At 44.5% G+C, this 27971-nt stretch overlaps 1 protein-coding gene across 7 annotated transcripts; it reads left to right on the top strand.

Moving 5' to 3' along the window:
• Window positions 1-50: 50 nt before the first annotated feature.
• SEC16A (SEC16 homolog A, endoplasmic reticulum export factor) lies at window positions 51-27045 on the top strand. 7 transcript variants are annotated; one of them, XM_057409146.1, is made up of 33 exons: window positions 51-182; window positions 3373-5942; window positions 6690-7220; window positions 7778-7923; window positions 9659-9744; window positions 10563-10698; window positions 11344-11542; window positions 12682-12856; window positions 13640-13782; window positions 13923-13984; window positions 14203-14341; window positions 14593-14835; window positions 15141-15238; window positions 15943-16024; window positions 16210-16327; window positions 16569-16680; window positions 16936-17041; window positions 17500-17640; window positions 17755-17868; window positions 18082-18286; window positions 18470-18718; window positions 19380-19468; window positions 20431-20478; window positions 20680-20835; window positions 21069-21146; window positions 21370-21426; window positions 22062-22185; window positions 22507-22644; window positions 22930-23030; window positions 23420-23494; window positions 24111-24170; window positions 25078-25152; window positions 25395-27045. In XM_057409146.1, exons 2-33 carry the CDS (start codon window positions 3447-3449, stop codon window positions 25461-25463), a joined length of 6651 nt encoding a protein of 2216 aa, XP_057265129.1. In that variant the 5' UTR covers window positions 51-182; window positions 3373-3446; the 3' UTR covers window positions 25464-27045. The 7 variants fall into 7 exon arrangements, with proteins under 7 accessions (XP_057265129.1, XP_057265125.1, XP_057265124.1 ...); XM_057409142.1 differs by having other exon boundaries at window positions 3373-7220; window positions 25395-25505; window positions 26925-27045; XM_057409141.1 differs by having other exon boundaries at window positions 3373-7220; window positions 25395-25505; window positions 26922-27045.
• Window positions 27046-27971: the final 926 nt, after the last annotated feature.

The raw sequence follows: 27971 nt of genomic DNA, 5'->3' as shown, positions 1-27971 counted from the left end.
GCCGTTTCCGGTGTTTTTTATCCTCGCGCGCGGCCTGTGGCGTCACAGCTTGACACGTCGGCGGTGGCGGCGGAACCCGGGAGCCGGATGTGCCAAGATGGCGGCGGACGCGGCCGGTGTTGCGACCGTGGCGGGGGGCGGCGCCCGCTGCTGAGGGGGCTCCGCCGGCCGAGGCCTGCCAGGTACCGGGGGCTGCCGAGTACCGCGGGCCGGGCCGGGAGCGGGCCGAACCCTGGACAGTGCGGGCGGGCTGTGTGCGGAGCGCAGGGCCTGAGGTGCGGACCCGGGGCTGGCGGCCGCTGGTGCCCCCCCCCGTGCGGCGGGGAGGGCTCCCGTGCCGCCTGTGGCAGCGCAGGGAGGCGGCGGGGCGCGGGCAGCCCCGGCTCGGGCGCTGGCCCCTGCTGGCGCAGGTCGCGGTGCCGCACGGAGAGGGAAGCAGTGAGGCGGCAGGGGCGGGTTTTCTTGCGGGACTGGGGGTGTTCGGCGCCGGCTCGGGTGGCACAGGGGGACCGTGCGCACCCCGAGGTGTTTGAGTGGGGGTACACGGGGTGCGGGAGCAAAAGAGAGAGCCGGCGGTGGAAAGCTCCACCTGCCATTCGTTACTGTGTGTTCCCTTTGACAAGACACAGAACTTCTGGCAGGCTGGGGTTGATTTTTGAGTTGTGGCTTTGTTGGAGCAGCAACTGGTGCTGACTCAGGAGCGCAGTTGCCTGAATGCGTCGGGACCTGCCGGTGTATTGGAGCAGTGGTCAGTCTCCTGAACAGAGCAAACGGGAACATTTAATGCTGCTTCTGCCTACAGATCCTTGTGAGTTTGGTTGCCAAAGAATTCTTAGAGAATCCTGGAATGGTTTGATTTGGAAGGGACCTTAAAGCTCATCCAGCCCCTGCCACGGGCAGGGACACCTTCCACTAGAGCAGCTTGCTCCAAGCCCCTGTGTCCAGCCTGGCCTTGAGCACTGCCAGGGATGGGGCAGCCACAGCTTCTTTGGGCACCCTGTGCCAGCGCCTCAGCACCCTCGCAGGGAGGAACTTGTGCCTAAGAGCTCATCTCAATCTCGCCTCTGGCCAGCTAAAGTCATTCCCCTTGTCCTGTCAGTGCTTTTTCACTGAATAACACTTGCGGCTATTGTCATTTGTGAGAAGGCCAGGAGGAAGCTCTCAAGAGTACTGAAGGTGTAGAGTGTGTCCAGTCTGAGTGTCACACACATGTTTGCAGATGTGCAGCTGTCTACACAGAAAAACTGGTGTCCCTGATGCTGATTTTAAAGCTGCAGATCTCATTTTCCAGCTGTTCTTGCCTTTGGGATTGCAGCAGGGTTTTCATTCACGTTGTTCTCATTGTTTGGAATCTGTGTGTGTGAACACATTATATTGCTTGTTTGGTACATGCATATGTGTGTGCAAACAGATGTGTGTGCTTGCGTATATATAGGCACATGTGAGGATTAATATTAGCACTCTGTAACCTGTTTCGTGGGCACAGTTGTGCTGTTTAAGTGTAGCTTGTTTGGCTTGTGTCTGTTGGAGAGACAATTTAATTAATTCCCCTTAAATAAGTTGTTCTTTCACACATGAATTTCCAGAGGAGTTTAAAAATAATCATGGCTGTAGAGCTCCTCAGGTGAAATTTACCGATGGCGTTGCCTACAGGGTAGTTTTAATCTTTTTCCCCCTCTTTGGTAACATTTTTTGGCACATCTGCTAGTGTTCGGCAGCCTGCTCTGCATTCTCTATTCATAAGCGTGTAGAAAGTTAAGAATTTCCAGACTAGATAAAGCAGAGCTGGATTGCTCTTAACTTACGTGGTTATTTCCTATTTATACATTTATTCAAATCAGCATTTCTGTTAATAGTGGGTCGGGGGCAGGGAGGGTCAGTCTCACCCAGCTGGTATCTTCTGTTTGAATTACCTGACATGGGCACGTTCATTTTATTTGGACTTAAATCCCCAAAGCTTGCAATGCTTTTCCTCCTGTGTGCAGTCTGTTAATATTAACTTTCCTCCTGTGAGGAAGCTGATACCCTCCTATTGAATAGAACTGCTGTAATGTGACATTAGAGCTCTAGCCACAGGAATGGCAAACCAGCACTTTGAAGTAAACCCTCCACTTGGTGTAATAGCTGAGCACTGGGACTGGTTATTACAAAAGAGTGGCAAAGGATTGGGTTCTTTTCCTTTGAGTACATCTGGGAGGACGGGTAAGGATTGAAATCCGCATTTGAAATTTGGAAGCAGGTATTGAAGTTGTAAAACAGTTGGCTTTTGTGCTCAACTCTGTTTCAGAAACAGCTTTTCTATTAAGAGCAGAACAGGTAGGAATCAATTTTATGGTGGGTAGATAGCAGGTAAGTTAGGGCTTTCCAGGAGGTGACTGTTCTTTTCCCTAGGGAAAGTTGTACTGATGTCCCATAAAGTCTGTATAGATGACGTTGTGGTCATGTATTGGCATTTTTCAGTTATAAATCTTTAATACATGTGGTTACATGGTGTTCACTCAACATGTACTTTTGTTAACCAGAAACCAGAAGTGGTTTGCATTTGAACTTCTCTGGAGCTATTAAAATTTTGGCTTAATTACAAACCTCTGACTTTTCTGGCTTCCCATTTTATTACTGACAAGACGCTGAATCTTAAAACACAAAGCAAAACACACAAAACCGCCCTAAACCTAAAAATTGCACAGCTTTTGTCTGTGTTCTGTAACCAGAAGTGTATCTGGTATGAAACGATTGCTGTGGGTTCTTCACTCTACATGATATAAATGATACTTGTTGTGCTCTATTGGGAAACAAGACTCTCATGTGTTGCTAAAGCTTCTTGAGCTGAACTGGACAAATACTGAAGTCTTACCTGTAAAAAGGTCCATTCACACTGAACAACAGAGCTGAAGATCATCTCTAATGGAATTAGAGTTAGATAGTAACTTCTCCACTTGTTATAATTCCATTGAGCTTACCATAGTGCTTGCAGGTTCTGTTGTAGGCTGACTGCTGCTGGCTCTTGTCTATGATGCATGTTCCTGCCTAAAAGAAATCTGGGGCAGTGTAACAGTGTAAAAGCAGTGGTGCTTCAGTCTGGTATTTAAAGGTTTGTACAGGACTCAGCTGTGTTTAGTTACTCTTACTTGGAGCTTTTTGTTAATATGGAGGTTAAATAATGTACATTGTTACCACAGAGCATTAGACTCAGTTAAACCTGGCCTTGGATTTAGAAATACAATATAGTGTGTGTATTATGTATCTTGGAGAAAGAGAGGTATTTCCCACTTCAAATTCTTTGAGTAATTTGGTTTCTAAAATGAAAACTGTTTAAGTGCTGTGTGTGTTATGAGAAAGGAAACTGATTTGTCATCTGTTTTGCCTTAACAGGGTGGAAGAAGGAATCTCTCTACAGCATCCACTACAAGTTTGTCGTCTCCCATCTGACCCTGTTAAAGGCCATCATGCAGCAGCCTCCGCAGCCTGTGCCAGCGGGAGCAGCAGCTCCACCTCCTGCAGGCATCCCTCGGAACATGTACCGGAGAAACAGCTCACTCAGTAAACGAGCAAATGCACCAGCTGCCCCCGTGCAGCCTGTGACATACGCTTTGGCATTTGGCAAACAGACTCCACAGGGTTCCCCTGTAGATAATCCATCCAAGGGCAGTGCGTTGGTTATGCAAAGCTCTTCCCCCACGGGGTGTCCGCAGCCAGCCCATACGCACACTTCACCACCACGTGCCGGGGACAATCCTCATGGACTGCACACACCTTTAGCAGCTCCTGTACCTCAACCAGGAATCAATCCCAGTATGTTTTCTAATGTTCCAGTTCCTTCACCGTCCCCAGGATATGCTATGAACAGTACTACAGAAGTGCATCCAAATGCAGATCCTGGATTCCAAGGGCCTGTGGTACCACTGCACTATAGTACAGGAGCAGCAGTTGAAAATTCTTTCAGTGTGCATCCTGGAATGGCTGCATCAAGCAAACCTGGAGGTAGACAAGATGTTAGTAGAGGTCCAAATGACATTCCTTCAGGACCCAGTGCAGCAGCGTTCTTCCCTCCTCCTCCTCAGCAGCCTATGTCTCAGTGGAGGCCTGTTCAAGGTAACCTGCAGTCTCCAGTTCGAAATTTTGTGCCCTATTCTGAGCCATCTTCTCAGATTGATGTTCAAAACATTTCTCAGTCTTCTGTTAGCACTTCTCATCCTCCTCTGCAGGCAAATTTCCAGCAGGGTCCTGTGCACCAAGGCATTCCACAAAATGCCATGCAAGCGCCTTTAGCTGTTGGTTGTGAAAAGAATGGGAAAAATGGCTCTGCAAATAGCAGTCACCACATGAACAGCATCCAGCCTGGCAATGTGTTCAGGCAGAACACAGAAATGACTAATGCTTGGTTAAGTCAACCATACCAGGAACAGTTTTACCCACAGCCACCACTGCAAGACTCCAGTTTTGTCCTTCCCACAGCTCAGGAAAATAACCCCCAAAACCAGGCTCCAGATATGTCTGAAACAACAAACAGACCTATTCCCACAGATCAAGATCCAGGAACTCTCTCCATGTTTTTCAAAGGGGATGAGGCAGAAAATGAAGAAATACTTTCATCTGAAAAAGATTACATGGTTGAGAAAACAGAGTTTGATGCTTGTCAGCCCAATTCAGCATCCTTGTACCACCAGCCAGTGCATCCTCAGCGCATTGCAGCAAATGTTCTCTCTCAGGCACAGGTTGGTGCAGGGTCAGTCGGTGAGATGGTACAAAAGGGAATGGATCAGTACTTCCCTAAAATTGTCAGTCAGCAGGAGGCACAGGCCACTAAGCATTCTATGTTTGCTGGTGATGACAAGGCACATATAGGTGACATGTCTGGTGGGTCACAGTATGAAAATGTTGAGAACCTGGAGTGCATTCAGAATCAAGAAGTGCTGCCAAGTGAACCACAGAACATTAGTGTTTCATCCCCTGCTGCTGGCCCTGATCTGTACAGGTACGGCTCCTTTCCAGGTCAGATGCTTCCAAAGAATGCAGTTGTGAGCCATGCTGAAGGAGGACCAAATTTGGAGGCACCTGATTCATTACCTCATCCTGTCCGACCAGATAGCGTCTCTTCAAACTACAGCACCATTAGCCACAGGAGTGCTTCCAGCTCAGCAAGGCCTCAAGAGCAAGTTGGTACATTTATTCAGCAAGAAAGTGGGAAGCCTGATGAAGAATCTTCAGCCAGTTTCTTTAAACAGATTGACTCCTCTCCTTTAGGAGTTGATTCCAGTGAGCTAAACCTGGGCAAGACTTACCATGGTAACCTCTCCCAGCCTCCAACACCGAGCCCCCCTAAGCCTACAGGGGTGTTTCAGACAAGTGCAAACAGTTCTTTTGAACCTGTGAGGTCCCATGGAGTTGGTATAAAACCTGCAGAGATTGACCAAGCAAAGATGGTGGTTGAATTAAGGGAGAACCACTCAAACCAGAAGAACATCAAGAATGCAGCTGTGCCAGCTGCATCCCCAGGCAATCTTGAACAGCCACCAGATAATCTGGAAACTATTTTCATGCCTCCGGTACACCCACTGCCTCTTGCAGTCACTGGTGAAGCAGGAAACATGTTGCACTCTGGGCCTGTTATGGAAAACATGCAATTGGTATCTGAGAGAAGGTCCTCAACAAGAGCTCAGGGAGCAGTGAAGAAGTGTGATAGCCCAGCAACAACTCTGTGGGCTCATAATGATCTGCCTAATTTTGGGGGAAATGTGCTTCTGGCTCCTGCTGCTCCTGCAGTGTATGTACCCGCCAAACAAACTGTAGAAGTCATTCAGCCACCGGAAGAAGGCCTGGCTAATCAGGAGCCAGGCAAACCAGGGACTATGGGTGTGCAGCTCCCGCAGGATGGAAATATAACTTCTGAAAATCTAGAGAATCCTCCCAAAATGGGAGAAGAGGAGGCACTTCAGTCTCAGGCAAGTTCTGGTTATGCAAGTTTGTTGTCTTCTCCACCTACAGAGTCTTTGCAAAATCAGCCTATCCTGATTGCTCAGCCTAATCAAAGCTATAACTTGGCTCAGCCAATTAATTTTTCTCTTTCTCTATCTAATCAGCTAAGCAACAATGAAAACAATCAGCCAGTGAAGGACTCTGGGCTTGGGGACAAACCTGCAATGGGTCCCCAGCCTTCTCATGCTGGTGGGATCGTTTCTGGGGAAAACGTGCTGTTACCCGTGATGCAGGTTGGATCTCTGTTAGTGAATGCACTTCCAAATACTAATCTGTTAAAGCATAATCTATTACAAAGTCCTGTCAATTCTTCTGATGCTGCTTCTAATCAGCCTGCAAACTTGCTTATGAAAACTCCGCTTAATTTGGCTCCAGAAGGGCAAAAGAATGTTAACATGGAAGGTTTTGTTCCTGAATTTGCCAGCAAGCCGGGGTCTAACTCATCCGTTTCTCCTGGGACAAATCTCCCCAGTGGAAGTGCAAGTGCACTGCTCCCCCCTGTTAATTCTGTAGTACAGGCTAATAGTTGTGCAAATCATTCAAATGGCAAAGAAGAAGTTGCTGCAGTGGTCGACTTCACAGTGACACGAACGGTGGAGACAAGCAGTGCAAGTAATTCTGTACAGGTGCACAATCAGTCACTTCCTGGTGGTCCTCAGCACTCAGCTGGTCAGGGGCATCCTGAGATGCATGACAAACATTTCTATCAACAGGTGACAAAAGATGTACAGCATCAGGCTGTATCAGAGAGAGCTGCACAGGGAGCATTGCCGTCTCAACCACAGATGCAAGGAGCTCAGATGCAGCAGCCAACATCATCTGGGCAGCCGTCAGTTCCTTCAAACTACCAGGTTACTGCAGGTGCTAAGGCCATGCAGGCGTCGCAGCAGCATGAGAGCCAGGTGCTGAGCAGCCATCCTCAGCCTGTGGGTCCCCAGGAGGCAACTTCAGCACAGCAGCCAGCAGGGTATGATCAGATGAGTCCTGACAAGCAGCGAGCATCTGGACAGCCACCGGGTGCTCCAACATCCTCAGCTCCTTCAAGCACCACCAGTCAGCCAGCAATGCCAAATGTGCAACAAGACCTGCAGCGTCCATCCCTGCCTCAGACTCCTCAGGATGCCTTTGGTCCACCCCAGAATCCTTATTACTACTACCGCCATCCTTACGATCCTTACCAGCCTCCATATCCGCCACCTTATCCTCCTGCAGACCCCAGAACAGCAGCTCATCTTTATTACATGGTAAGTTCTTTTTTTCCCCTTCTTCCCCCCTCAGTATGTATTAATAATTTTCATCTTTGAATTTTAAGCAGTTGTGTTGTGACTAGCATTCAGTACAGCACTGATGTTAAATATTTAATTGTAGGGAAAATCCAGATAGCAGTAACAAAACTTGCATTACAAAGATTATAAAAATATAAAGTAGTTGCTTATACCAGTTCCAGTTGGCACAGATGTCAGCGTGGTTCTTTGGAGAAAGGTGGCAGTTGTAACTGTTTTAGCTGCCCAGGAGTTCAGATTTGTTTCCCATCTGCTGCCTGTATTATTGGCAGGTTAGCAGAATGACCAGTACAGTGGTTGAACTGCCTTTAGTCCAGACATAATGGTTTTCCCTTAAGTTTAGCATATTAAAGACTTGAATATCACTTGCAGCAGGTACTGAAAGCTGTACTGTAGTCTTATTGATCTGCATCTCTCCAGGTACCACAGTTGTGGTGTGGATGGTGATTTGTTTGGTTTTAAAGGTTCATGCTCAGGGGTGGGAAACCTCCTCCTATATGTGTCAATCTGTTTTCTAGGAGGATGCCTACGGACAGTATGACCCCCGGTACAGACACTATGACAGCAGCAGCACTGCTTACATGGAGCCTGGGAGTTACCGGTATCCTGAGCCTGAACGTCCTAGTTCAAGGGCAAGTCACTGCTCTGATAGGCCTTCTTCTAGGTATGCAGTTCCTAAATTGAGTCAAATCAGAGTAAGGACCCTGAAGCAGTGAGTGTAATGATGGCTGTTGAAGTTTTGTAGCATTAGCCTCAGTGAGGAAGTTCAAAAACTCATTGTGTGCTGCCATAGGAATGGGCAGGATCAAATGCCACGTCTGAAAAGGGTACAATTCCACAGCCTTTTCTGTTGCTGAAGCCTTATTACTCCTTTCATTTAGTTCTCTGAGTGGTTGCTGGCATTTCTGCCAGGCAGGAGGTCACTGTGATGGACTAGGTGCTGAGATTAGCTCTGAGAGATGATGAATCAAGTGAAAACATTCTGGTGCTGCCTCAGGTTAATCTGTCTGATGGTTACTTCGACTGTGTGGATCATCTTTCTCACAAAACTCCCAAACTCTGTGTAGTAAAGGTGTTCTGTGGGCATGTTCCACCTACTGACTTCACTACAGGTTTTGATACAGGTAGTATGTGAATCAGGCAAGCTTCAAAGTCTTGGTCTGTCTGATTAGGTGAAATAAAAAATTTGAGAGAGGGACATAACGTGTTCAGATGCCACTTACAAGTATTAAATAACAAAGCAGAAATGGAATCTGTTATTTCTCAAGCAAGAAGCAGCAAGTTACCTTCCAGGGATTACTGCTTTCTTTTGCCAAAGTGATCTGTATAAACTTCAGGTTAATGATGACGTGTTACTGTTGCATTACTTGGCAGGTGGGTTTGCAGGTTTCCAAGGGAGAACCCCACTTACCTGACTGGAAAGGATGAAACCCTCTGTAGTAGTTGTCTGTTGTTGCTGGCAGCTCACTTAATGGAGCAGTCTTCAGATTAAAAATACGTTTTGCTTACCACCTCCAGAAGATTATAGGAGGTGCACGTTGGCCTTGAGGCGTACACACCAATGGCTGCATGTGATAACTTTTATCATCATCTTAAGTGAATCTAAGTGCACTGTGAGATCTTGTAATGAGATAATAACCTCCAGTAGCACTTCCTGGTGCCTATTCTTATGTACTATTTTTATAAGAGGCTGAAATGCCTACGGGTGGCACGGGGCAGATCAAAGCCTGTTAGGAGCAGCTCTGTCAGTGTGTTGAGGCGTGACGTGACAGCGCAGGTGGATGCGGACTGTGGGACAGTTCTGCAGGGCAGCAGAGCCTGGGAGTGGCAGAGTCAGTGATAGTGTTTCTCAGAGTTGCCCTGAATGTGCCAGTGTTAATGCAGCTTTGGCAGCTCTGTTTGGGGAGGGGAATAGTATCTGTCTGCAGGAGACTGAGCCGATTGTTTGGGTGGATAAACCTGATCTGATAAGATCGCATCGCCTCCTCTGCAGAGGCAGGTGCTGTGTTAGCAAACTTCCCACGTGTTTGAGGGAGGAGCATCCCTTGACTTGCTTGGCCACTTTGGAGTTTGTACTATCAGTTGTATGATCAGCTGTAAAGGAACGTGAAAGTTCCTATTGTTCTACATTATGTATCTTTACCTCCTATGCATGTATGTGTGTGTGAGAATATGCACATGTGTAGATACAAATGTATGTGTACATGTGCATACAGGTAGACACACTACATTTTTGATCTAATACCCATCTTCTAGCCTTTCTCATAATTGTGGGGTGGTCCTAAAAATGGCATTCCATACCTATTCAGTTGTGGCACATAGTTCTTTATGTCTTGTGCTGACTTCAGAAGAGACTGAAGAGGAATAATAATTTTTCATACTTGTGCCTTTTCTTTCAGGCAAGGGTATGCTGAAGATTATTATGCCAAAAGTGGATGGAGTGATTATTACCCAGGCTATTACCCGAACTCATATGATTATGGAGGTAATGTCTCAAAATGAATTCTGAATTTTTCTATAGAAAATTGCAGGTTTTAGCAAAAAAAAATGTAGGGAAAAGGAACTTTAAGATCAGAGAATTATTGTATTTTTCCATATTAATAAAGCTGATATACTTTCCACAACCAGCAAGAATGAGGTTATACTTGCTGAAAACTGATCTTTGGACTTACTTCAGTTCTTAATAATTCGCTATCCTTCCTGAGTTTTATTGAGTAGAAGTAGCAAACAGAAAATAAAGTAAGTTTTTTCTTCACTCCCAGCCTTCATTGTGCTTTCCATCGTGATAGCACACCGCAGTGAGTCTACAGAGTAGTTTTCTTCAGTGTGTTGCAAGCCTGTCGTTCACTGAGGTGTATCCTTGGTGTGTAACGTGCAGGCAGGCTTGGAAAGTAAATTTTAGGTGGGTGTGACCAGGAATTGACTCATGATTTGAATTTGTTTTCTCCATGGTGATCTGCTCTCTGCTCACAGAGACATTCTGGCCTTGGTAATCTGCAGATAATTGCTTGTATGGTCCCTGGGAGGATTTAAAGCAGCATCTGTCCACATCCCGAGACATTTGGCACAATGCTCTGGAGACTGATCACAAAGATTCTATTAATACTTGTTGAGTTACCATGTGATGATAAAGTTGGAAAGTTGTTAGGAAAGTTCTGTCTGTCTGCTGGTGAATGCTGGCCCTTCAAAAGTGTTAAGCTATTTATCATAACCAAATCAGCATGTCGTTAAAGAGAGAGGAGCAGGAAAAGGTTATAGGCAATAGCTTCCAATAGCTGAACCATTTCTTCTTATCTCCCAAAGATCCAAGTCGCTGGGAACGTTACTCATCAGCGTATGACCCCAGATACAGAGATCCTAGAAGTTATGATCAGAGGTATTGGTATGATGCTGAACACAACCCTTACCAGAAGAGAGAAGCGTATCCATATGGAAGCAGGTTTGTCCATCTGATCCATGTTCTTGGTGCTCTTTCCAGGTCTTGAGCAGCACAGGCTTAGGTGCTGATGGTTATCAGACAACTAGTGTGTGTGTCCAAGTAAAGGTGGGGAATCTGGTATTGGCTTCTTGAGGGTTGAGTTCCCCACAGTCAAATGTGTCAGCAGAAAATGAAGTTATGATAGTAAGTGTTCAGGCCAAGGATGAGGCTTTGCTTGTGCACTAACAGAAATATTACTTTACTTGCTGAAGATCTGCCCCAAAGCCTTCAGAAGTTATGAACTGTTGTGATAGTTGTATCAGGCATCAGGATTTTGAGGTATCATGTAGCTTGAAGTAAAATCCTCTCAATATTGTCTAGGAATGCAGGTGCATCCTGTAACAGACTATTGAAAAGCAGTATTACAGATCCTTTCTTTAGCTTTAATATAGGCTATTGAGGAAGACAGATGAGTTGTCATATCAATCAAGACAAGGATTTGAGGAGTAGGGCTTGTTTTTGAATGGGTGAATATTTTGTGGGTTTTCATACTCGGAGTCTCTTCTAGGATGTCAGTTTGATTCCTAAGTGTGCAGTGAAGTCACTTCCCTCAGGGATATAGGTGGCTCTGTTCATTTTTGGGTTATGTGTTTCTTGGCTCTCCAGACATGACCGATATGATGAAAACTGGAGATACGACCCTCGTTTTACTGGAAGCTTTGATGATGAATCCGAACCCCATCGGGATCCTTACGGGGATGAGTTTGACAGACGCAGTGTGCACAGTGAGCATTCCGGCCACAGTCTGCGGAGCTCCCGCAGTGTTCACAGTCACCAGAGTAGTTTCAGCTCTCGCTCTCAGCAAGTGAGTTTCACGTGGTCTCATCAAGCATTCTTTCAGCTGAGCTGGGTCTCTCTCTGTTTAGGGTGGGTGAAACAGGAGAAATATGGAAATATTTCTGGGTTTAGCTTGGGGGGAAAATGCATTTTGAAAACTTTTATTCTTTAAGTTAAGGCTGTTTTGTAACATGGTTTTGAACTTAATATTTATCACAGTTGACAAGAGACCTTTAACCAAAATCAGCACTCAGCTGTGCAAGTTGCCACACACAGAGAAATGGAAAATTTCCTCTACTGAATCCATTTGCTGTTTGTGAGAACTTTGCCCTTACTGTGCTTGGATGTAGTTGATGTGCCTGGCTTTGTGTTATGTTGATTTTCACATCACAAGCATGAATGCTATTACTGAACTTGGGATCTGCTGAAGGACTAACTCTGTATTTGAATGGTGCTATTTTGACTATAAAAGCAAAACCCAAATCTAACTGATTACTCATCTGCTCATACCATAAGTACAGTACCTGAAAAACACAGAATATTTGGGTAGCTTTTGGAGTACAATCTTTGCTACTAGAATGTGTCGTTACAGCTATGGTCTCATGTTGGTTCATGATGTTCCCTGGAAGGTTTAGGTGGTTTTCCAGTCTGAATGCAAATTCATTAATATTGGAAGTAGTATTGGAGATCATTTAGGCATTCATCTGTAGGCACCTGAAGTCATTTAGGCATTCATCTGTAGGCACCTGAAGTCATTTAGGCATTCATCAGGCATAATCAGTTCGGATTTTCTGTCAGTGTGACAGCAGAGGTGAATGTTGCTGCTGATACAGCAACACTTTTAACTCATTCTGTAATATTCTTCACACAAGCACATCGACATTCCATTGTGAGAAAATGGAAGTACTAGGATGTGAACAGATCAAATGGTAGCGAAACACTGAGGGGGGACATGGAGATACAAATTACCTTCTCTAGCCTGTTGCTGCAGGTGGATTCCTGGAGAGCTTCTTCCAAAGCAGAAATTAGGAAGCCTGGTTTATGAGCAGTGTAAAGAATCAAAGCCAGAGAGAAGACACGTTTACTGCCTTGACTCGTGCCTGCAGCATTGCTTGCTCTGTGTAACTTCATGCTCTCTGCTAACAATTACTAATATGATCTATTTAGAGCCAGCTGTATAGAAGTAATCATGATCTAACAGCTAATACATATGAAACTGCACAGGCAGCGTCACTCCATGCGGATTATCCCTATGGTGGATATGCTCCCAACTTTGATGGACAACAGCCTTTTACAGATTATGGCTACCCACCTGAAACTGGATGGTCAGCAGTGGAACAAGGTACTGGCACCACTGGGGAAAGAGGAGGGAAGGCATGGGCTTGAGAGGTTGTCCTTGGTAGTTTACACTGCTGTAAATGTTGGTTACTATATATAGTGTACAAAATGCCTTTCATGTGTTCAGTGAACCTGTTAACAGGAAAAAAAAAGGCTGATTCACAGTGTATGTACACAAATATATGTGGACAAAGTTCTGTTCCTCTTCCAGTGTAAGGATAACTTGCTTGTTGAAACCTGGGTATATCACAGAACAGTAGTAGCTGCAGCGTCTGCTATTAAATACTGCATACTTCCGTTTGTAAATGTCTTCTTAGACAGGTTTTTAACTATTGCTTCTGCCTCATGGGAAACGGTTATAAAGTTTAGCTTAAACTTCAGATTTTCCCATAGTTTCTTCTTGCCCTTTTGGTGTGTAACAAACCACTGTTTTCTCTGGAAAAGGTTTTGCAGAGTAGGTTGAAGTACATCATTAGCTCTTTGAAGATGCATCACGTATTTGTACAGATATCATGGAAATGTGTCTGATACAGATAATCAAAGCCCCTACACTGACAAAATAAGCGTGTTTTAAAGTTCTGTAGTTTAGTTTTGTTCTTGTTGCAAATCTTCAGAAGATCTTTGGAGCTATAGTGGAACTGATTGCTGCCTATAAAGTTCAGCCAAATTGAGTGGCAGGGTTTTTCCACCAGTGCTGCAGGAATACTGGTTTGGATAAATACATCAGCAAGTTTACTTTAGTTGCAAGACAGGCTACTTGTTCTTACTTTATTTCTTCCCATTTCAGCACCTTTAAGGCCCTCAACACCTGAGAAATTTTCAGTGCCTCATATCTGTGCCAGGTTTGGTCCTGGTGGCTTCTTAATCAAAGTGCTGCCAAACCTGCCTTCAGAAGGACAGCCAGCTCTGGTTGAGATACACAGTATGGAGGTAAAGTTTAGGGTTAAAAAGGGAGGTGGTGGATACAGGCTTGCTTACAGTGTGGGTTATGTTCAGGTTTGGGGGTTTTACTGCTGAAAATCAAAATTTGCAGTTATAAGGGTTTCTTACAGATTGTATTTGTGTTTTAGACTATGTTGCAGCATTCTCCAGAGCAAGAAGAGATGAGAGCATTTCCTGGTCCTCTGGCTAAGTATGTTCTTACAGATTTCAGAGTTCATTTCTTCATTGAACACTTGTCTGTAAATTACAGGACTTAAACCAACTTCAAATATGGTGGCTTTTCACATGTTTAAATAAGATATGATCTTTAAGTTTGTTCCTCATGCTAATCACAGTTATGATCTCAGTGTTGACTTTTCCTTCATTAAAGCTTTTTTCTTCTTTTTGCCCTGTTCTCTTTGTTTTCAGGGATGACACCCACAAAGTGGATGTTATTAATTTTGCACAAAATAAAGCTACACAGTGCTTTAAGAATGAAAACTTAATTGACAAAGAATCTGCAAGTCTGCTCTGGGACTTCATTGTCCTGCTGTGCCGGCAGAACGGGGTATGTCTCACTGCTTGAATTGTTACCTGTCCTAAAATAGTCTATATGCAGAATGGTGTTTATGTAGAAGACAGGGATGTGTGTATAGGGACTTATCTTGGAATAGTTCATGGATTGATGGACCAGGTAAACTGGCCACTTGTCCCCAGATGCTCAGAGGTGGCAGTCACATATTGCTGTTGAAATGACAGCTAAAATGAAAGCAGTGTTGAAATAGCAGATTTTTCTGTGGGCTCTCTCTACGTGTGCAGACCGTTGTGGGAACAGACCTGGCAGAACTTCTGCTCCGAGATCATAAAACAGTGTGGCTTCCTGGGAAGTCCCCTAATGAGGCAAACCTGATTGATTTCACTAACGAGGCTGTGGAACAAGCGGAAGAGGAATCTGGTGAAGCTCAGCTCTCGTTTCTCACTGATAATCTTCTAACCACTATTGACAGTCTTGAGAAAGAGACGGAGAGGTTCAGAGAGTTGTTGCTTTATGGCCGCAAGAAGGTGAGTGCTTGTACTGGTGTTCCAAATCTGCATCTGTCTAATTTTGTCTACTTATTTGTCACAAATCTTAAAGCTCGAGGCATCGGTTAAAATAATTTGTGCCACTTGCAGTGTATGTAATATTTCACTGCGCTGTGCTGATACGGAAAAATGTTATGCCCTACAGTTTGTAATATAAAACAATTATATTCATGTGTTAGCATCTGATCTAAACAAAGCCACCAAGTGCTACTTTAGAGCATTCATTCATCCATCTGAGTGGTATGCTAAGCAGTTTCCAGGAAACCGATTTCTGTATTCACTAGGATGCTTTGGAGTCTGCCATGAAACATGGTTTATGGGGTCATGCTCTGCTACTTGCCAGCAAAATGGACAGCAGAACACATGCAAGAGTTATGACCAGGTACTGTTTTGCTTGTTGATTAGTACAATGTGACTTATTTTGCTAATAAGGTAGAGACTTGGTGCTCAGAAAACTTAATGGCAAAATGATGAGCTACCTTAGTAGCTTATACAAGAATTAAGCTTTAATTTTACCTGTACATTCAACAGTTATCTGTTACTTTTCACTCTAGGGCCTGCTGGCCATAAAATTAAAGCTGAGAAGTTATTCTATGCCACTTGTTCCATTTAAGGGGTATTTGAACAGTGTCATCATGGGCTTCTTTGACAGGTGCTGTTAGTTAGGCTTTGAAAAAACTGCAAAATCCCATTGTCAGCTTTGTTAAAGCCAAGGAGCTCTGTTGTACCCTTCATTCTCCTTGGCCTGTGAGAAGTAGATGTCTTTGTGCCTGCTGTAGACAGGAACACATTCTGTCAGCTTCCTGAGGTTGTGAAATCATGTACTAAGTCTGGTCAGCTGGCTTGGGGGGAATCCTGAGGTTTTCCTTCATTTGGGCTGAGCTGTATCAGAGGGCAGATCCAGTTAAGTAGTGATCTTTTGCTTTTGAACATTATCCTCTGGGCAATCGCTTATTCAGTGTAGTATTTTCAGACAGGAGTTCCTTCTCTTAAACTAAGCTGGATTAACTGCCACTGAATGTTCAGGTACATTTTAACTGCTTACCCCATGCTTGTGTTTTGTTTTTCTGTGTATTGTCTCCGTAGATTTGCCAACAGTCTCCCAATTAATGACCCTCTGCAGACTGTTTACCAGCTCATGTCTGGAAGGATGCCAGCTGCATCCACGGTAAGATTCAAGTGTGAGCTGCAGTTGAGACAGAATTGTTGCTGCAGTGAGTGGTGTAGTTCACAACAGTAATCTCTGCTTTTCCTAGAAGGTCAGATAAGTTGTTTTGGTCCTTTTTAGGTTGAAGCACTTACCCATGCAGAGCTCCAGTCACTGATTTGACTAAGTAATTCTTCTAATTTTAGTGCTGTGGAGATGAGAAATGGGGAGACTGGAGGCCTCATCTAGCAATGGTGTTATCCAACTTGACCAATAATGTGGACTTGGAATCCAGGACCATTGCTACCATGGGAGACACTCTTGGTAACTCTTGGGGAATGAACAGGGCAATGACTGAAGGGAAGGCTTTCTGAAAGCTTTAATTACTCAGTTTATTTTCTTGAAAACAAGCAATTGCTGTGTAAAATGTAAAGGGGAACAGTTTGATGTGGGCATGTCTCTGTTGGGAAGGTATTTGGATGCAAAGCCAAACCAATATGGGACACTCAATTACAGTGTGCCATTGAGAGGAAATACCCTGATTATGTCACTTACTTCTCTGCAGCTTCAAAAGGCCTGCTGGATGCTGCTCATTTTTGTTACCTTATGGCCCAAGTTGGTTTTGGAGTTTACACAAGGAAGACAACAAAACTTGTCCTGATTGGATCAAACCATAGGTTTGTCTTTCTCTTTTGTTTAAAACCATGATTTTTTTAGATGCAAAAATGAAAGAATAATGGCTTGAGACTGAGTTGCCTTGGTCCCGTTATCACCACTATCCACAGCTGGCCTTGAGATAACTCTTTGATGCTGTGTCCTTGTTTGATACTGTGTGTCTGCAGAGCTGATTTCTGATTGAGAGGTCTGTATTTGGTGTCGGCATGTATCACCTGAATGTTGACTGGTATTTTTCCTCTCCCATTCCTGAATAGCTTGCCATTTTTCAAGTTTGCCACCAATGAAGCCATTCAGAGAACAGAAGCCTATGAATATGCACAGTCCCTGGGAACTCAGCCTGGGTGCCTGCCCAACTTCCAGGTCAGGAGCTGCTTCTTTTTCAGTTGCTTTTATTTCACCAGGTTTAATGGGAGGTTTCTCTCTCTAATGTGCTAAAATCATAGCAAATACTTTCTCTGTTGTAACATGAAACATTTCTGGATAACAGTGCAAGGTAACTTTCCTGTTTTTCGTTTAAATCTTCTCTGAATTTTTGTCACCTGTGCATTCTGAACTTGTTTATTTTTAATTTTGTTACTGTAATTCTATATTCCAAAAGAAAAATGCATCAGAACTTGATGATGCTGGCTGTAGTCAAATAACTTTTGCTGGATACTTTGGGTGGAAGAGGAGAGTTCTTTTTCCCTAATTTTTTTTTTCCTACCTAGTATAGGTGGGATAATGGGATATCTGAGCGTGTAACTGGAATGACAAACTGCCTTTCATTCAGTATGAATGTTCTGCTCACTTGGTGTATTTCCCCTGCTTGCATTCCATAGGTTTTTAAATTCATCTATGCTTGCCGACTAGCTGAAATGGGACTCGCTGCTCAGGCTTTCCATTACTGTGAAGTGATTTCCAGAACAGTCCTGAAAGACCCACATTACTATTCACCTGTACTTATTGACCAGCTAATCCAGGTAACACAGGGAGAATTAAGTGCTGGCGGGTTTGTATTGTAGGTGGTAAGCTGTGGCTGAGGTTGCCTTTTGTTGCCTGGTTAATTTAAACTCTACAATGATTACTTTCTCTAGATGTCATCCCAGCTACGCCTGTTTGACCCACAGATAAAAGAAAAACCAGAACAGGAATCTTTTATTGAACCTTCATGGTTAGTAACGCTTCGACATGTGGATGGACAGATCAAGGTACAGAATGTGCTTTTCAACATGAATTCCTCTTTTGAGGATTAGTGTAAATCACTTTTTTAAATGGCTTTGTTCGTGCTACTAAGTACAGAAGCATGTGAAGTGACCTTATTATATGTTCATGTCACAAAGTGCAAGTGAGATTTCCTTTGCTCTATGTTCCCTTGGTTGCAAACTTAATGTTAACAATATCTTGGTCTTTTTTTTGTGCAGGAGGGTGCAATAGCTTATAACACAGACAGATCCACTCCACCACCGTATGCCTGTAGTACACCAAGCTCTGAATTAGACCGTGCTAGTCAATGTGATGGAGCAGGAGCTGGCCATGATGTGGGTCCAGGTGCTGAAAATGCATTGTTAGCATCCTTACTACCCAATGTGGCTCAACAGATGCAAAGTGTGCAGCTCATGCCTTCAGGTTAGTGCTTCAGATCCTTCTTCATGACAGAAAATAAACCTTTCGGGTTTCTGGAATAGAAACCACTTAAGAGGGTGGCAGAAAGAGCGAGATTTCACTTCTGCATTGTATCCTTTTAGTGAAAGGTTCATACACTGGAATTTGTTTAGTTATAACTCTTAATGTTTTTATTTTGTGCTGCAGTACCTCAGGCTGACCTTGATGGATCAGCTGCTGTGATTCCTCCTGGTGACCAGGAAGCTGTCCGAAGTGTCCCTTTCTATCCAGTGGCTTCTCAGTCTATTGGTCCAGGGCCTGGCTTTGCACCTCCAGGATTCTCAAATCCGTATGGAACTGAACCATCACCACTGTACTTGGGGTCAGCAGTACCACCAGGAGGGCCTCCACAAGAAAATGAACCACGATTGGAAGAGCAGACAAACCTGGAAACAGGTCTGTGGTATCAGTAAACAGCTTTCCTTCCTTATCAGGGGATTGAAGTATTTGGGGGAATAATGTCAAATATCTCAGTATTTAGAAAACAGTAAGTCAAGTCTTGTGATGAAATTGAAACCCACCATGTAATGGTACAGAAACATCTGTGGAGAATTTCACTATTCATTCTGCTTATTTGGCTTAGTTTAAAAGAGAGATCAGACTCAGCAGGCTAGGGGTTTAACTCTGAGTGCACTGGGCTTAGCAGTTCTGTCTGTGAGGTCTGTGACTGGAGTCTGAGGGATTTCTGCCTTGGACATCAGCTCCTGCAAACCTGATACATTTTAATTTGGTGACAGCAGAACCTGTGAAGGCAGCAGGCACACACAAGTTTGGCAGAGCTGTGTTAGAGATGTGAAGAACCTTAAACTGCTCCATATTGAGCATATCGCATCCCTCAGCCTGTCCTGGCCTATTTAAAATGAACTTCATATTCATGCAGGAGAAAAAAGGCAAAATTACAGCAACTACAGTTCATGTTCTTTAAAAGGCCAGGTTCTTCCTAGCACAAAACTTGTAACTAGTGAAGACTTTTCTCTTAAAAGTGTTGTTGTGGGGTTTGGGGGCCTTTTTGTTGTGTCCCGTCCCCCCCCCAACATAATCTCATTTGTTTTTTAAGGAATGCAAAGAATTGCATCGGAGTCTCCTGCACAGAACTCTTTCCCTGACCAGAGAGAGGAGGATTTCTATGGCAGGATGGCTAGCATGGTATCTGTATTTCCTACATCTCTTCAGCAAGTGTCAGCTGCACTGCAGATCTGTGCAAACACAAGCATACACTGGGGCTCTGTCTTGCTTTGCAGAAATACTTGAAGCTTGGTTTTTCTTTCCCACTGTTCTTCCCCTTCAGTAGAATAAAAAAATGAAATAGTAGAAGAAACTTAGCCCTAACTTCTCTAAAAATAACTACAATTTAAACAAGGTGGAGGGGGGTATTGGGCTGTTGTCTAAGGAGTTTGATTTATCTTTCTCTTGCTTCCTCTCCCACCTCCCAGAATGATTCTTCATAGCCAGAAGAACTCGTAGCATACCTCAACAAATGAGGCCCTAAAGAACAGTTCTGTGACTGTTTTAAAAGCACACTTGTAGTGACTGGAAATGTGGAAGGTGTCTTATCAAAATCCAAGCCCCCTTTTTCAAATACATAGTATTTTCACTGTTTAAATATCGCTGAAGTTGGTGTCTCCTGGGAAATCAGATTAGCTTAAACATTTTAAATAAGGGTACCTATGACAACTGATAAAGGATGAAGAGACTTTTTAACTAAAAGTTAACCATCCTTATAGAAGAAATGGTGAATGTTTTTTTTTTTTTTTTATGCTTGAGTTGCTATACAAACATTAGAAGAGCAATCCAGTGTTGGAGGTGGGGAGGAAATGCAGCAGCCACTCCCTGGTGCAGCTTGTGTCTTTTCCTCTCATGGGCTGGTTGGCCTGCACAGCAATGCCCTGATTTAACTCTCTTTAATGGGCCAGTTCCATGATAGTGCAATTGCTTGGACAGACTTCAGCTCTTTTTCTGCACCTCCTATATGTCAGAAGAGATAGAAATACCCCAATAACCAGCTTGAATATCTTTAATTGTGTGGGAATTCTTGATAAGAAGTGAATGTTGTGTCAGATATTTAGCTGCTTGCTGCTTATGCATGTCCTGGCTTTGTATCTAACCAGGCACCAGGACGAAGATCCAGATCTGCATCTCAGTCTTCAGCACATATGGTATGCCATGAGCAGGCTGCTTCTTTCACTAAGTCTTCTTTTTTATTTGTGTTTGTTTTTTATGCCTTCTTATCTGCTTTAATATCTCTTCCTATTAATATTTTTCAAAGAAGGGATTTGTTTAGTAAGTTTATATTTAACCCATTGATCGATTGCTCCAGCATTGCCAACTTTGTTCTTTCCTGTACATTTGTAATACAGGGCTATGGGCGAAGATCCCGAACAACTTCAGAGTCCTCTGCTCATTCTGTGGGGCGAGAGAGATCCAACTCTGCAGCAAAGCAGTCTTCTCCTCCCTCTGTTCCTGTAGGGAAAGAGACTAAAAAGGAAACAAAAAAGGAGGCAGCACCTAGAAAGGTAAACTAAGGAAGTACCTGTAGCTGGAGGGGGTATGTTAGTGCATGGGGTGACTCCTGCTCTGGGTACTGATTTAAGAAGTCTCGACTGAACAACTTGCTATTTATTAGGTGCAACTCTGGCTCAGAGTTGAAGTCCTTAGGAGAGAATAAATTGTTGCATGGATGTTTCTCTTAATCTGCCTGTAAAGACAGTCTTGAGAGAATTAACTGAATAGATGCATTTATTTTTAGACTGGTGCAACCTGGTTTCGCTGGCTGATGGGAAAAGGAAAGAATGAAGCTCACCTTCCAGATGACAAGAACAAATCAGTAAGGCCCCTAAATCACAGAAGCCTTTATGCATTTTAGTTGGTTCAAAAGGGTTTCCTGGATGAGAGAGGAACATTGTTTTGACAAGCAAATAGATAAGTGTAAATGGATTCTGCTTATTCCAAGACTGGCTGTTAAAAAGAAGTTCCTTTTTTGGGGGCAGGCAGCAGGAGCTTAACAGCTTAATTTGGTCTCCTAATCCTTGACTATGATTTCCTTGTAGATTGTTTGGGATGAACAGAAACAACGCTGGGTTAATCTGGATGAACCAGAAGAAGAGGTAAAAATCTCAGTACTCGGTATTTGGTCAAGTGGGAAACTGATCTGAACTGGGCACACTCTCTTTAATCTGTTACTGGCTCTTAAGAGATGCCTTTTACTGAATTTGGATTAAAATGTGCAACAGGTTACATATTCTTGCAGGCTCTATCCATATGGAACCATTTGTATCTTTAGTTGCTGGTGTTGATTTGGTAATTGTGATTGAATTTACAATGGAGTTTGCTCTAAAGTTTGCCCTGTGTATCTGTTCATAGAGGTTGGAATCACCTACACGGTCGCTTCTTAATTGATTTGTTCCAGACAGAATATAGGGGGGAAAAAGAGGAAGATTCTATAGTTTTGAAAATGTAATGCATTGTGTAGCAAAGAAAATCACATGTCCTGACCATCCTTGTCATTCAAGGATCTCTCTCAAAACACAAATGGCAAGAACCACTGTTGTGTTTCCTTTCAAAGTGAGCATAGATGAGTTGTAGTAGTGCCTTGATACTAGTTATCAGATGGAAGATGAGGAACAGACATACGGGATGTATGTCTCTTTTATGTGCTCTGAAGTAAGGAAAAGGGAAGTCAGATGGGTACTTTGTTTAAAACTCTTGGTCAGTGATGATGTGGATTTTCTGTTCCCTGCAGAGCAAACCCCCACCACCACCTCCAACAGGATTTCCTAAGGCTCCTCAGGCTGCTCCACCTGGACCTGGAGGCGGACCTGGAGGCCCTCCTGGTGCCCCTGTCAACATGTTCTCCAGGAGAGCAGGTAACAGGCAACAGTGATGCTTCAAGTATGGAGGACTTCAGGTTTTCTCTTGCATAAAATATGAAGGCAGAAGTCTCACCTTTTCTGGACTGATCAGGGAACAGTTGGCAACTCGGCGATGTCATGGAGCTGTGGCTGTTGCTGTCCTTGCTTGTGCCTAGCTTCTGCACTGTGGTTGTTGTCACAGCTGTGTCATGACTTGTGTATTACTGTTTGTGTCCCTGGAGCACTATTTTCTGATCCTGAAGCAGACTGGTGAAGATAGACACAGGGATGACTGACATGAGGCTTATCTGTTATTTCTGGATTTTTCTGTTTTAGCTGGAAGCAGAGCCCGTTATGTTGATGTCCTGAATCCAGGTGGAACCAAGTCGAGTGGTACTCTTCCAGCACCATCAGACCTATTTGCCCCCTTGGCACCAATGCCAATTCCTGCGAATGTATTTGTTCCAAACTCAGGTGTGTGGTTATCTATGGTTATGTGGTTATCTATGTCACTTTTGAGTGACTGTGTTACGTAGCCTTTATTAAACAGTAAGTATGTTCAATCTCATTAACTCCAGTTTGATTTAGAAAGAAACAGATGGGTCAGTAAACTTGTAAGTTTACTTCTTTAGATTACTTTTTTTCCTGGGGGAAGGTTGATATTGTAAAAGCTCATTTCTGCTGATGTTCCTGCTTCTCATTCTGTGAAATCAAACACCCTGGTATGGTGTGTTTGGTTAAATCCTATTTCCTTTGTAGTTCCAGGGGAACCCCAGCCAATGGAAGGGAGTGGTGCAGCAGAACATGCACCAGCTGCAAGTCAAACCAGCACAGATCCTGCTGCTGCTGTGGAACCAGAGGTGGGTTAGAAAGAATGTCTTATATATAGAATTCAAGCTTCTGATTAAAAACCCTTCATGATTCTGAGTAATAGTTTCATGGCCACAAAACATGATGTTGTAGGGATGATGCTTGTGTATAGCATTTTGATTAAAGAACTGGGGAAGGGAAATGCAAGTGGAAATGGAAATGGGAAGCCCATAATGAAATGCAAGTGGAAATGGAAATGGGAAGCCCATAATGAGTTGCATTCTGTCTATGGGAGCAATATGTGTCAGGAGAGGGACCAGAGAACACATCTGCATCAATACAGCAGAAATGTGAGATAGTAGTAAAGATAAACATCATAGTAGTAAAAGTAGTGAATCATAGTAGTAAAGATAAACAGAAGTGCATTGTTTTTCTTTAGTACTTAAACCCTGCAATCCTTCCTCCTGGATCTGGACTTCCTGTTGCTAACCCCGATGGCTCCCAGTCAGGCGAGGTAAGGCGTAATTCACAGTAGTTAGCTGATGACTTCTGACACGTATTTTAACCATCAATTTGTAGAGGATTTATCATGGGCCAGCCAACAAGTCAGTGATGCAGTTGCTGATGACTAGCCAAGATGGAATCATGTGACTGCCTCCAAAACTGTACAGACAAGAACTCTAAGCCCCTGTGTGAAGTTCAGCCTCTGTGTCCTACATGTGGTGGAATCTTTTTTCTATGAAGTAGACTTTGACAAACCTTTGTCAGAGTAAAATACCAGTAGCAGTGTGAGGATCTCTTCTTGCCTCCGTGCATGCGTATAATTTCACTAATACTGAGTGCAAGACACGACAAAGAGAACAGATTGCTATGTGCCAGGCAGAGTAACATTGCCCTTGTTCCTACTAAATGTTCTCTATAGCTACATAATGTTGTGCTTTAAGAAGCCCTTTTGATTTAAACTAACTTCTGGCTTTACGTTTTATTTTGTTGGTTTAACTTGAAGTTGGTTTAACCTTTGGCAGAGACTTTGAAACTGAAATAAAACAACTGAAAGCTTGGGGCAGTGACATGCATGACGACTTTTTTATTTGTGTTTTTTGTATTTGTGTGTTCTTGCTGTTTTGTAGCTTTCGCGCTCTAGTTCAATGAGTTCATTATCACGTGAAGTAAGCCAGCATTTTAATCAGGTACATGTGGCTGGCCATTCTCATTTATGTTCACTTACTTACTCCCCCCTCCCCCCCCCTTTTATTTTGCATTTGCTCAAATACTAATGCTACTGTTTAGTCGTTTTCCCCTCTGCTCATTTCACCACAGTAACATCACAAGTAACTAATGATGTAGTGTTCCTTTTAACACTCAAACAGGGTCTTCAGAGTTGTTTGTATCCATGAGAGTGCATGTAATCCAAGCATGCTTTTTGTTTATGCTCATGTTCCTAAGAGACTCACTTAATCATTTTGATCAGCTCTTTCCTGGGATACCAAAGTTGTCAGTTGATTTTAAACAAACAAAAACCCCAAACCCAAACCAACAGCAACAAAAAAAGCCTCACCCAAGCAAAACCTTGTCATCCTGCTGCTGCCAGCCTCCAATTGGTAATAACACCAATTCCTGTTTCATCTGCAAAAGCCCCTGTAGGAATTAAAGGAATGCTTCATCTCTGCTGTGAGTTCCAGTGCTGTGGGCTCACCATAAAGGGGTGACACAAACTCTCTCTGATATTTCTAAGTAAAGCAAAACTCAACATAGAACGTTTCTTTTGGGGCGAGCCCTCAGGTGTACTAACAAAAGCAGAAGGTACTAATTCAGTGAAGTCACACCGGTGTCTTGTTTTGGTTTTGCATGCTTTGGATTTTCAGAGCTATTTACAGTTTGTGCATGTGATGTTTTGCCAGTTCCTACATTAAGCAAGTAATACTTAAGATCTGGATGCAAACTGTACCAGCACTTTTGCAGTTGTTACAAATGCTGTGCTGCCCATACTGTTGGCATTTAGTACTGTGGATATCTGCTCTAGTATGACCAAGCAAACCATGTCTGAGAGGCAGGGGAGCTCTGCAGTTTGTAACTTCAGTATTATCTGCTTCCTAGCCTGCCGCTGTGCCACCTGCAGGGGGACCTTCAGCAGGAGCAGTTCCTTTCTACAATCCTTCTCAATTTGCACAAGTGAGTAAAGGCTTTGTCTTTACTTTGAACAAAACCATTGAACAAAACCTGTTGAACAAACCCATCCCTTTGCTTTACTCTAGTTCAGTTGTGCCTGTTGCATGTAGAGTGTTAAATGTGTTCACAGACCAGTCTAGCACCCCTTTAATGCGTTTGTGTTCAAAACTTCAGTGCCAACTTTGCGTTTTGTCTCCAGGATGAGCTTTTACAGAATGCTTTTTATTCCTGTTCTCCTTTTTCAGTCTCCTGCAGTCACTGGAAGTTCAAGACCGGGAAGAATTGGACAGAGGAAGTATCCAACATTGAAGTAGAATACAGTGGCTTTGTGTTTGGAATTCTCACTCGTGTTCTGAGTATGCAAAGAACTATTCAATTACGGCACATGGTATCAGTACTAGCTGCAGGTGACATGACAGATTGAATGATGGGTGATTTTTTTCATGGGTCTCCCTGCTTGCACCTCATCTACGCAAACCATTACCAAACATGAAATATGTGTAACTTCCTTTTTAAAAACCTGGCTGGAAATAGCTTTGCTGAGATAAAGAATAGACACGAGGGAGGAAATAGTTGCTGTCTGTTACAAAAACTGTTTGTAAATTGCATAGGCAATTTATTCCATGAGTTTATTTGAAACCTACTAGTGTGACTTTGGAAGGCAGAGTTTCAGGGATTCCTTAATTTCTGAAGGATGCTTCCCCTCCCAGGGGGGGAAAACCATGTCCACATTGTAACATAACGCTCTGTGGCCTTAAAGAGGACCATGCACAATTGTAACACTTATCCAACAGGACTGGGTTTCCCAGTGTGAGGCACTGGAGATGTTCCTCTGGGAAACGCCTGGTGCTGATTGGTTCTTTGGAGGAGGGAGGGTGCCACAGCTCATCCAAATAAATTGACCTATATGGAATGAAAACTGTGACTGTAATCTAATGGTAATTTGATTGGGAACTTACCTAGTCTGTATGTAGTTTGTGGTTTAGACTACTTGTAAAGCAAATTGTATAGTGGGGAAGAAGCTCTCTGTATAATAGCCAATGCTGTACTATTTGATGAGTGAGTGTTTTTAAGTGCAATACGGTTACTTGCTTTCTCTCAAACTGCTGGCACTGTGCAATTAAGGTGGTAACAGCTTGAAAGTTAAGTTTCTTTTCCTGTTGAGTGCCAGAATCAGTGTAATACTCTGTTCTTGAAATTCCATTGCTAAAATAACCGAGGTCTTAAATAGCTAACGGCTGAATTTCAAACGTACTAAAAGTAGACGGATTAGACCTCTACTGAAGGACTTTAAAATCTTTAGATTTAATATAGGAAATCTTGCAAACCATGATATGCAACATTCATATTCGCTGAAGAATCTGAATTATCTGCAAAGAGAGAAAAAAACTTTAAATATTTATTAAATCAGTAGGCCATATTTTATTTAGAACTTGCCACCAGACTCTTTGATTTTACTTGAATTTCTGCCCCCGAGTAGAAATAACGTGAATGTGAAATTGCCAGTGTCAGTCCCCCATAGTTTTCTCTTTTCTTCTCCTGAATAATGCCACCTTTCTGAGCTCTCGATCGCCTTACATGTGTCCTAGAAGGTTTGTATGTAGCCGAAGTCGAACGCTGTTTGGAGGGGATTAGAAACCTTTGCGTTGCGGTCCATCCTCCAGCCGCGGGCAGCAGCAGTCAGTGTGGTTTACTTTTCTATAATCAAAACCTTGGCAGACGCTTGGCTTCCCTCTAGCCCGGCCAGGCTGCTGATTGTGTTCTCCTTTCAGTAGAGACTGCCAGCCACGTTCCGTGACGAAGGCTTCCTCTGCGCGGGGAGCGGCTCTTTCCTAAGTGTAAGATTTGACACTGTACATTCTGAAATAAAATATTTTGCGCTCTGGAGCACTTTCACATTTTACTTCTTCTTGTGGTTATTGCTGCGGTGGGAACCGCTCCGCTACTGCCATCGATTTGTGAGGGAAGGGAGCGGGAGTGCACTGCCCTCTGCACGGCTGTCATCACTGAAGCGGCCCAAACTGAAGTTCTAGCCTTAATCTTAGCCGCTTTTAATGGTTTTGGAGCGGAAAAGGCCTTGGTTGGAGCCGCTCATTCAAACGCCGCCTCCAGCCAGAGCGGTTTCAGAAGTGATTTATTTACCGCTCCCTCGGGGCGGGGCAGTCCTCCGGCCGCCAGGGGTCGCTGCCTCGGGGCGGCCCGGGCGTCACCGCCGTTGCTACGGTGCTGTGGCGGCCTCGGGCGCCGCGGGCCTCCGAGCTGCGCCCGCCCCGGGCCGCCGAGGCCCCGCGGGGACGGTGGAGGCGGCGGGGCCCGGGCCGCGTCCCGTCAGCGGCGGAACCCGAGGTCAGTGCTCTGTCGGCGGCGGGGCCCGGGGGGTGGCCTTGGGGGGGGGCGGGTCTCGCCCGTCCGCTCCCCGCCGGGGCGCGGGGTCGTGTGGCGGGACCGGGGGTGCGAGGAGCCGGCGGGGGCGTCCCCGGGCGTGGGAGGGGGCGGCGGCTTCCCTCGGTGCCCCGCCGGCGTTCGGGGCAGGGAGCGCTGGTGTGTGCCGAGCGCGAGCAGGGTCTGCCCAGGACCCTCACTGTGGGTCCTGAGCTGCTCCCCAGTGCCGGCGGCAGCGGCCTCCCCGCTGTGAGCCCGCGGTGGGAGCTGAGGTCACGGGAAACCTCCCGGCCGCGGGCACCGGGTGCTGCGGGCGGCCCGGGGGTGTTGTGCGGGGGCTGGGGAGCGCGCTGCGGGTTACGCGCTGCTCGCGTTTCCTTCCCCGCTGCCAGCGCACGCAACCGTTCCCTAAGGAAGTCTGTGCGCAGCCGTGGTGCCGC

This window comes from Pezoporus wallicus, unplaced genomic scaffold (genome assembly GCF_028554395.1).
Source record: "Pezoporus wallicus isolate ANWC-B61680 ecotype Strahan unplaced genomic scaffold, APGP_CSIRO_Pwel_v1 contig_8341, whole genome shotgun sequence".
NCBI lineage: Eukaryota > Metazoa > Chordata > Aves > Psittaciformes > Psittacidae > Pezoporus > Pezoporus wallicus.
Note: the sequence above shows the minus strand (reverse complement) of the source record. Positions and strands in the feature narration are given on the sequence as shown.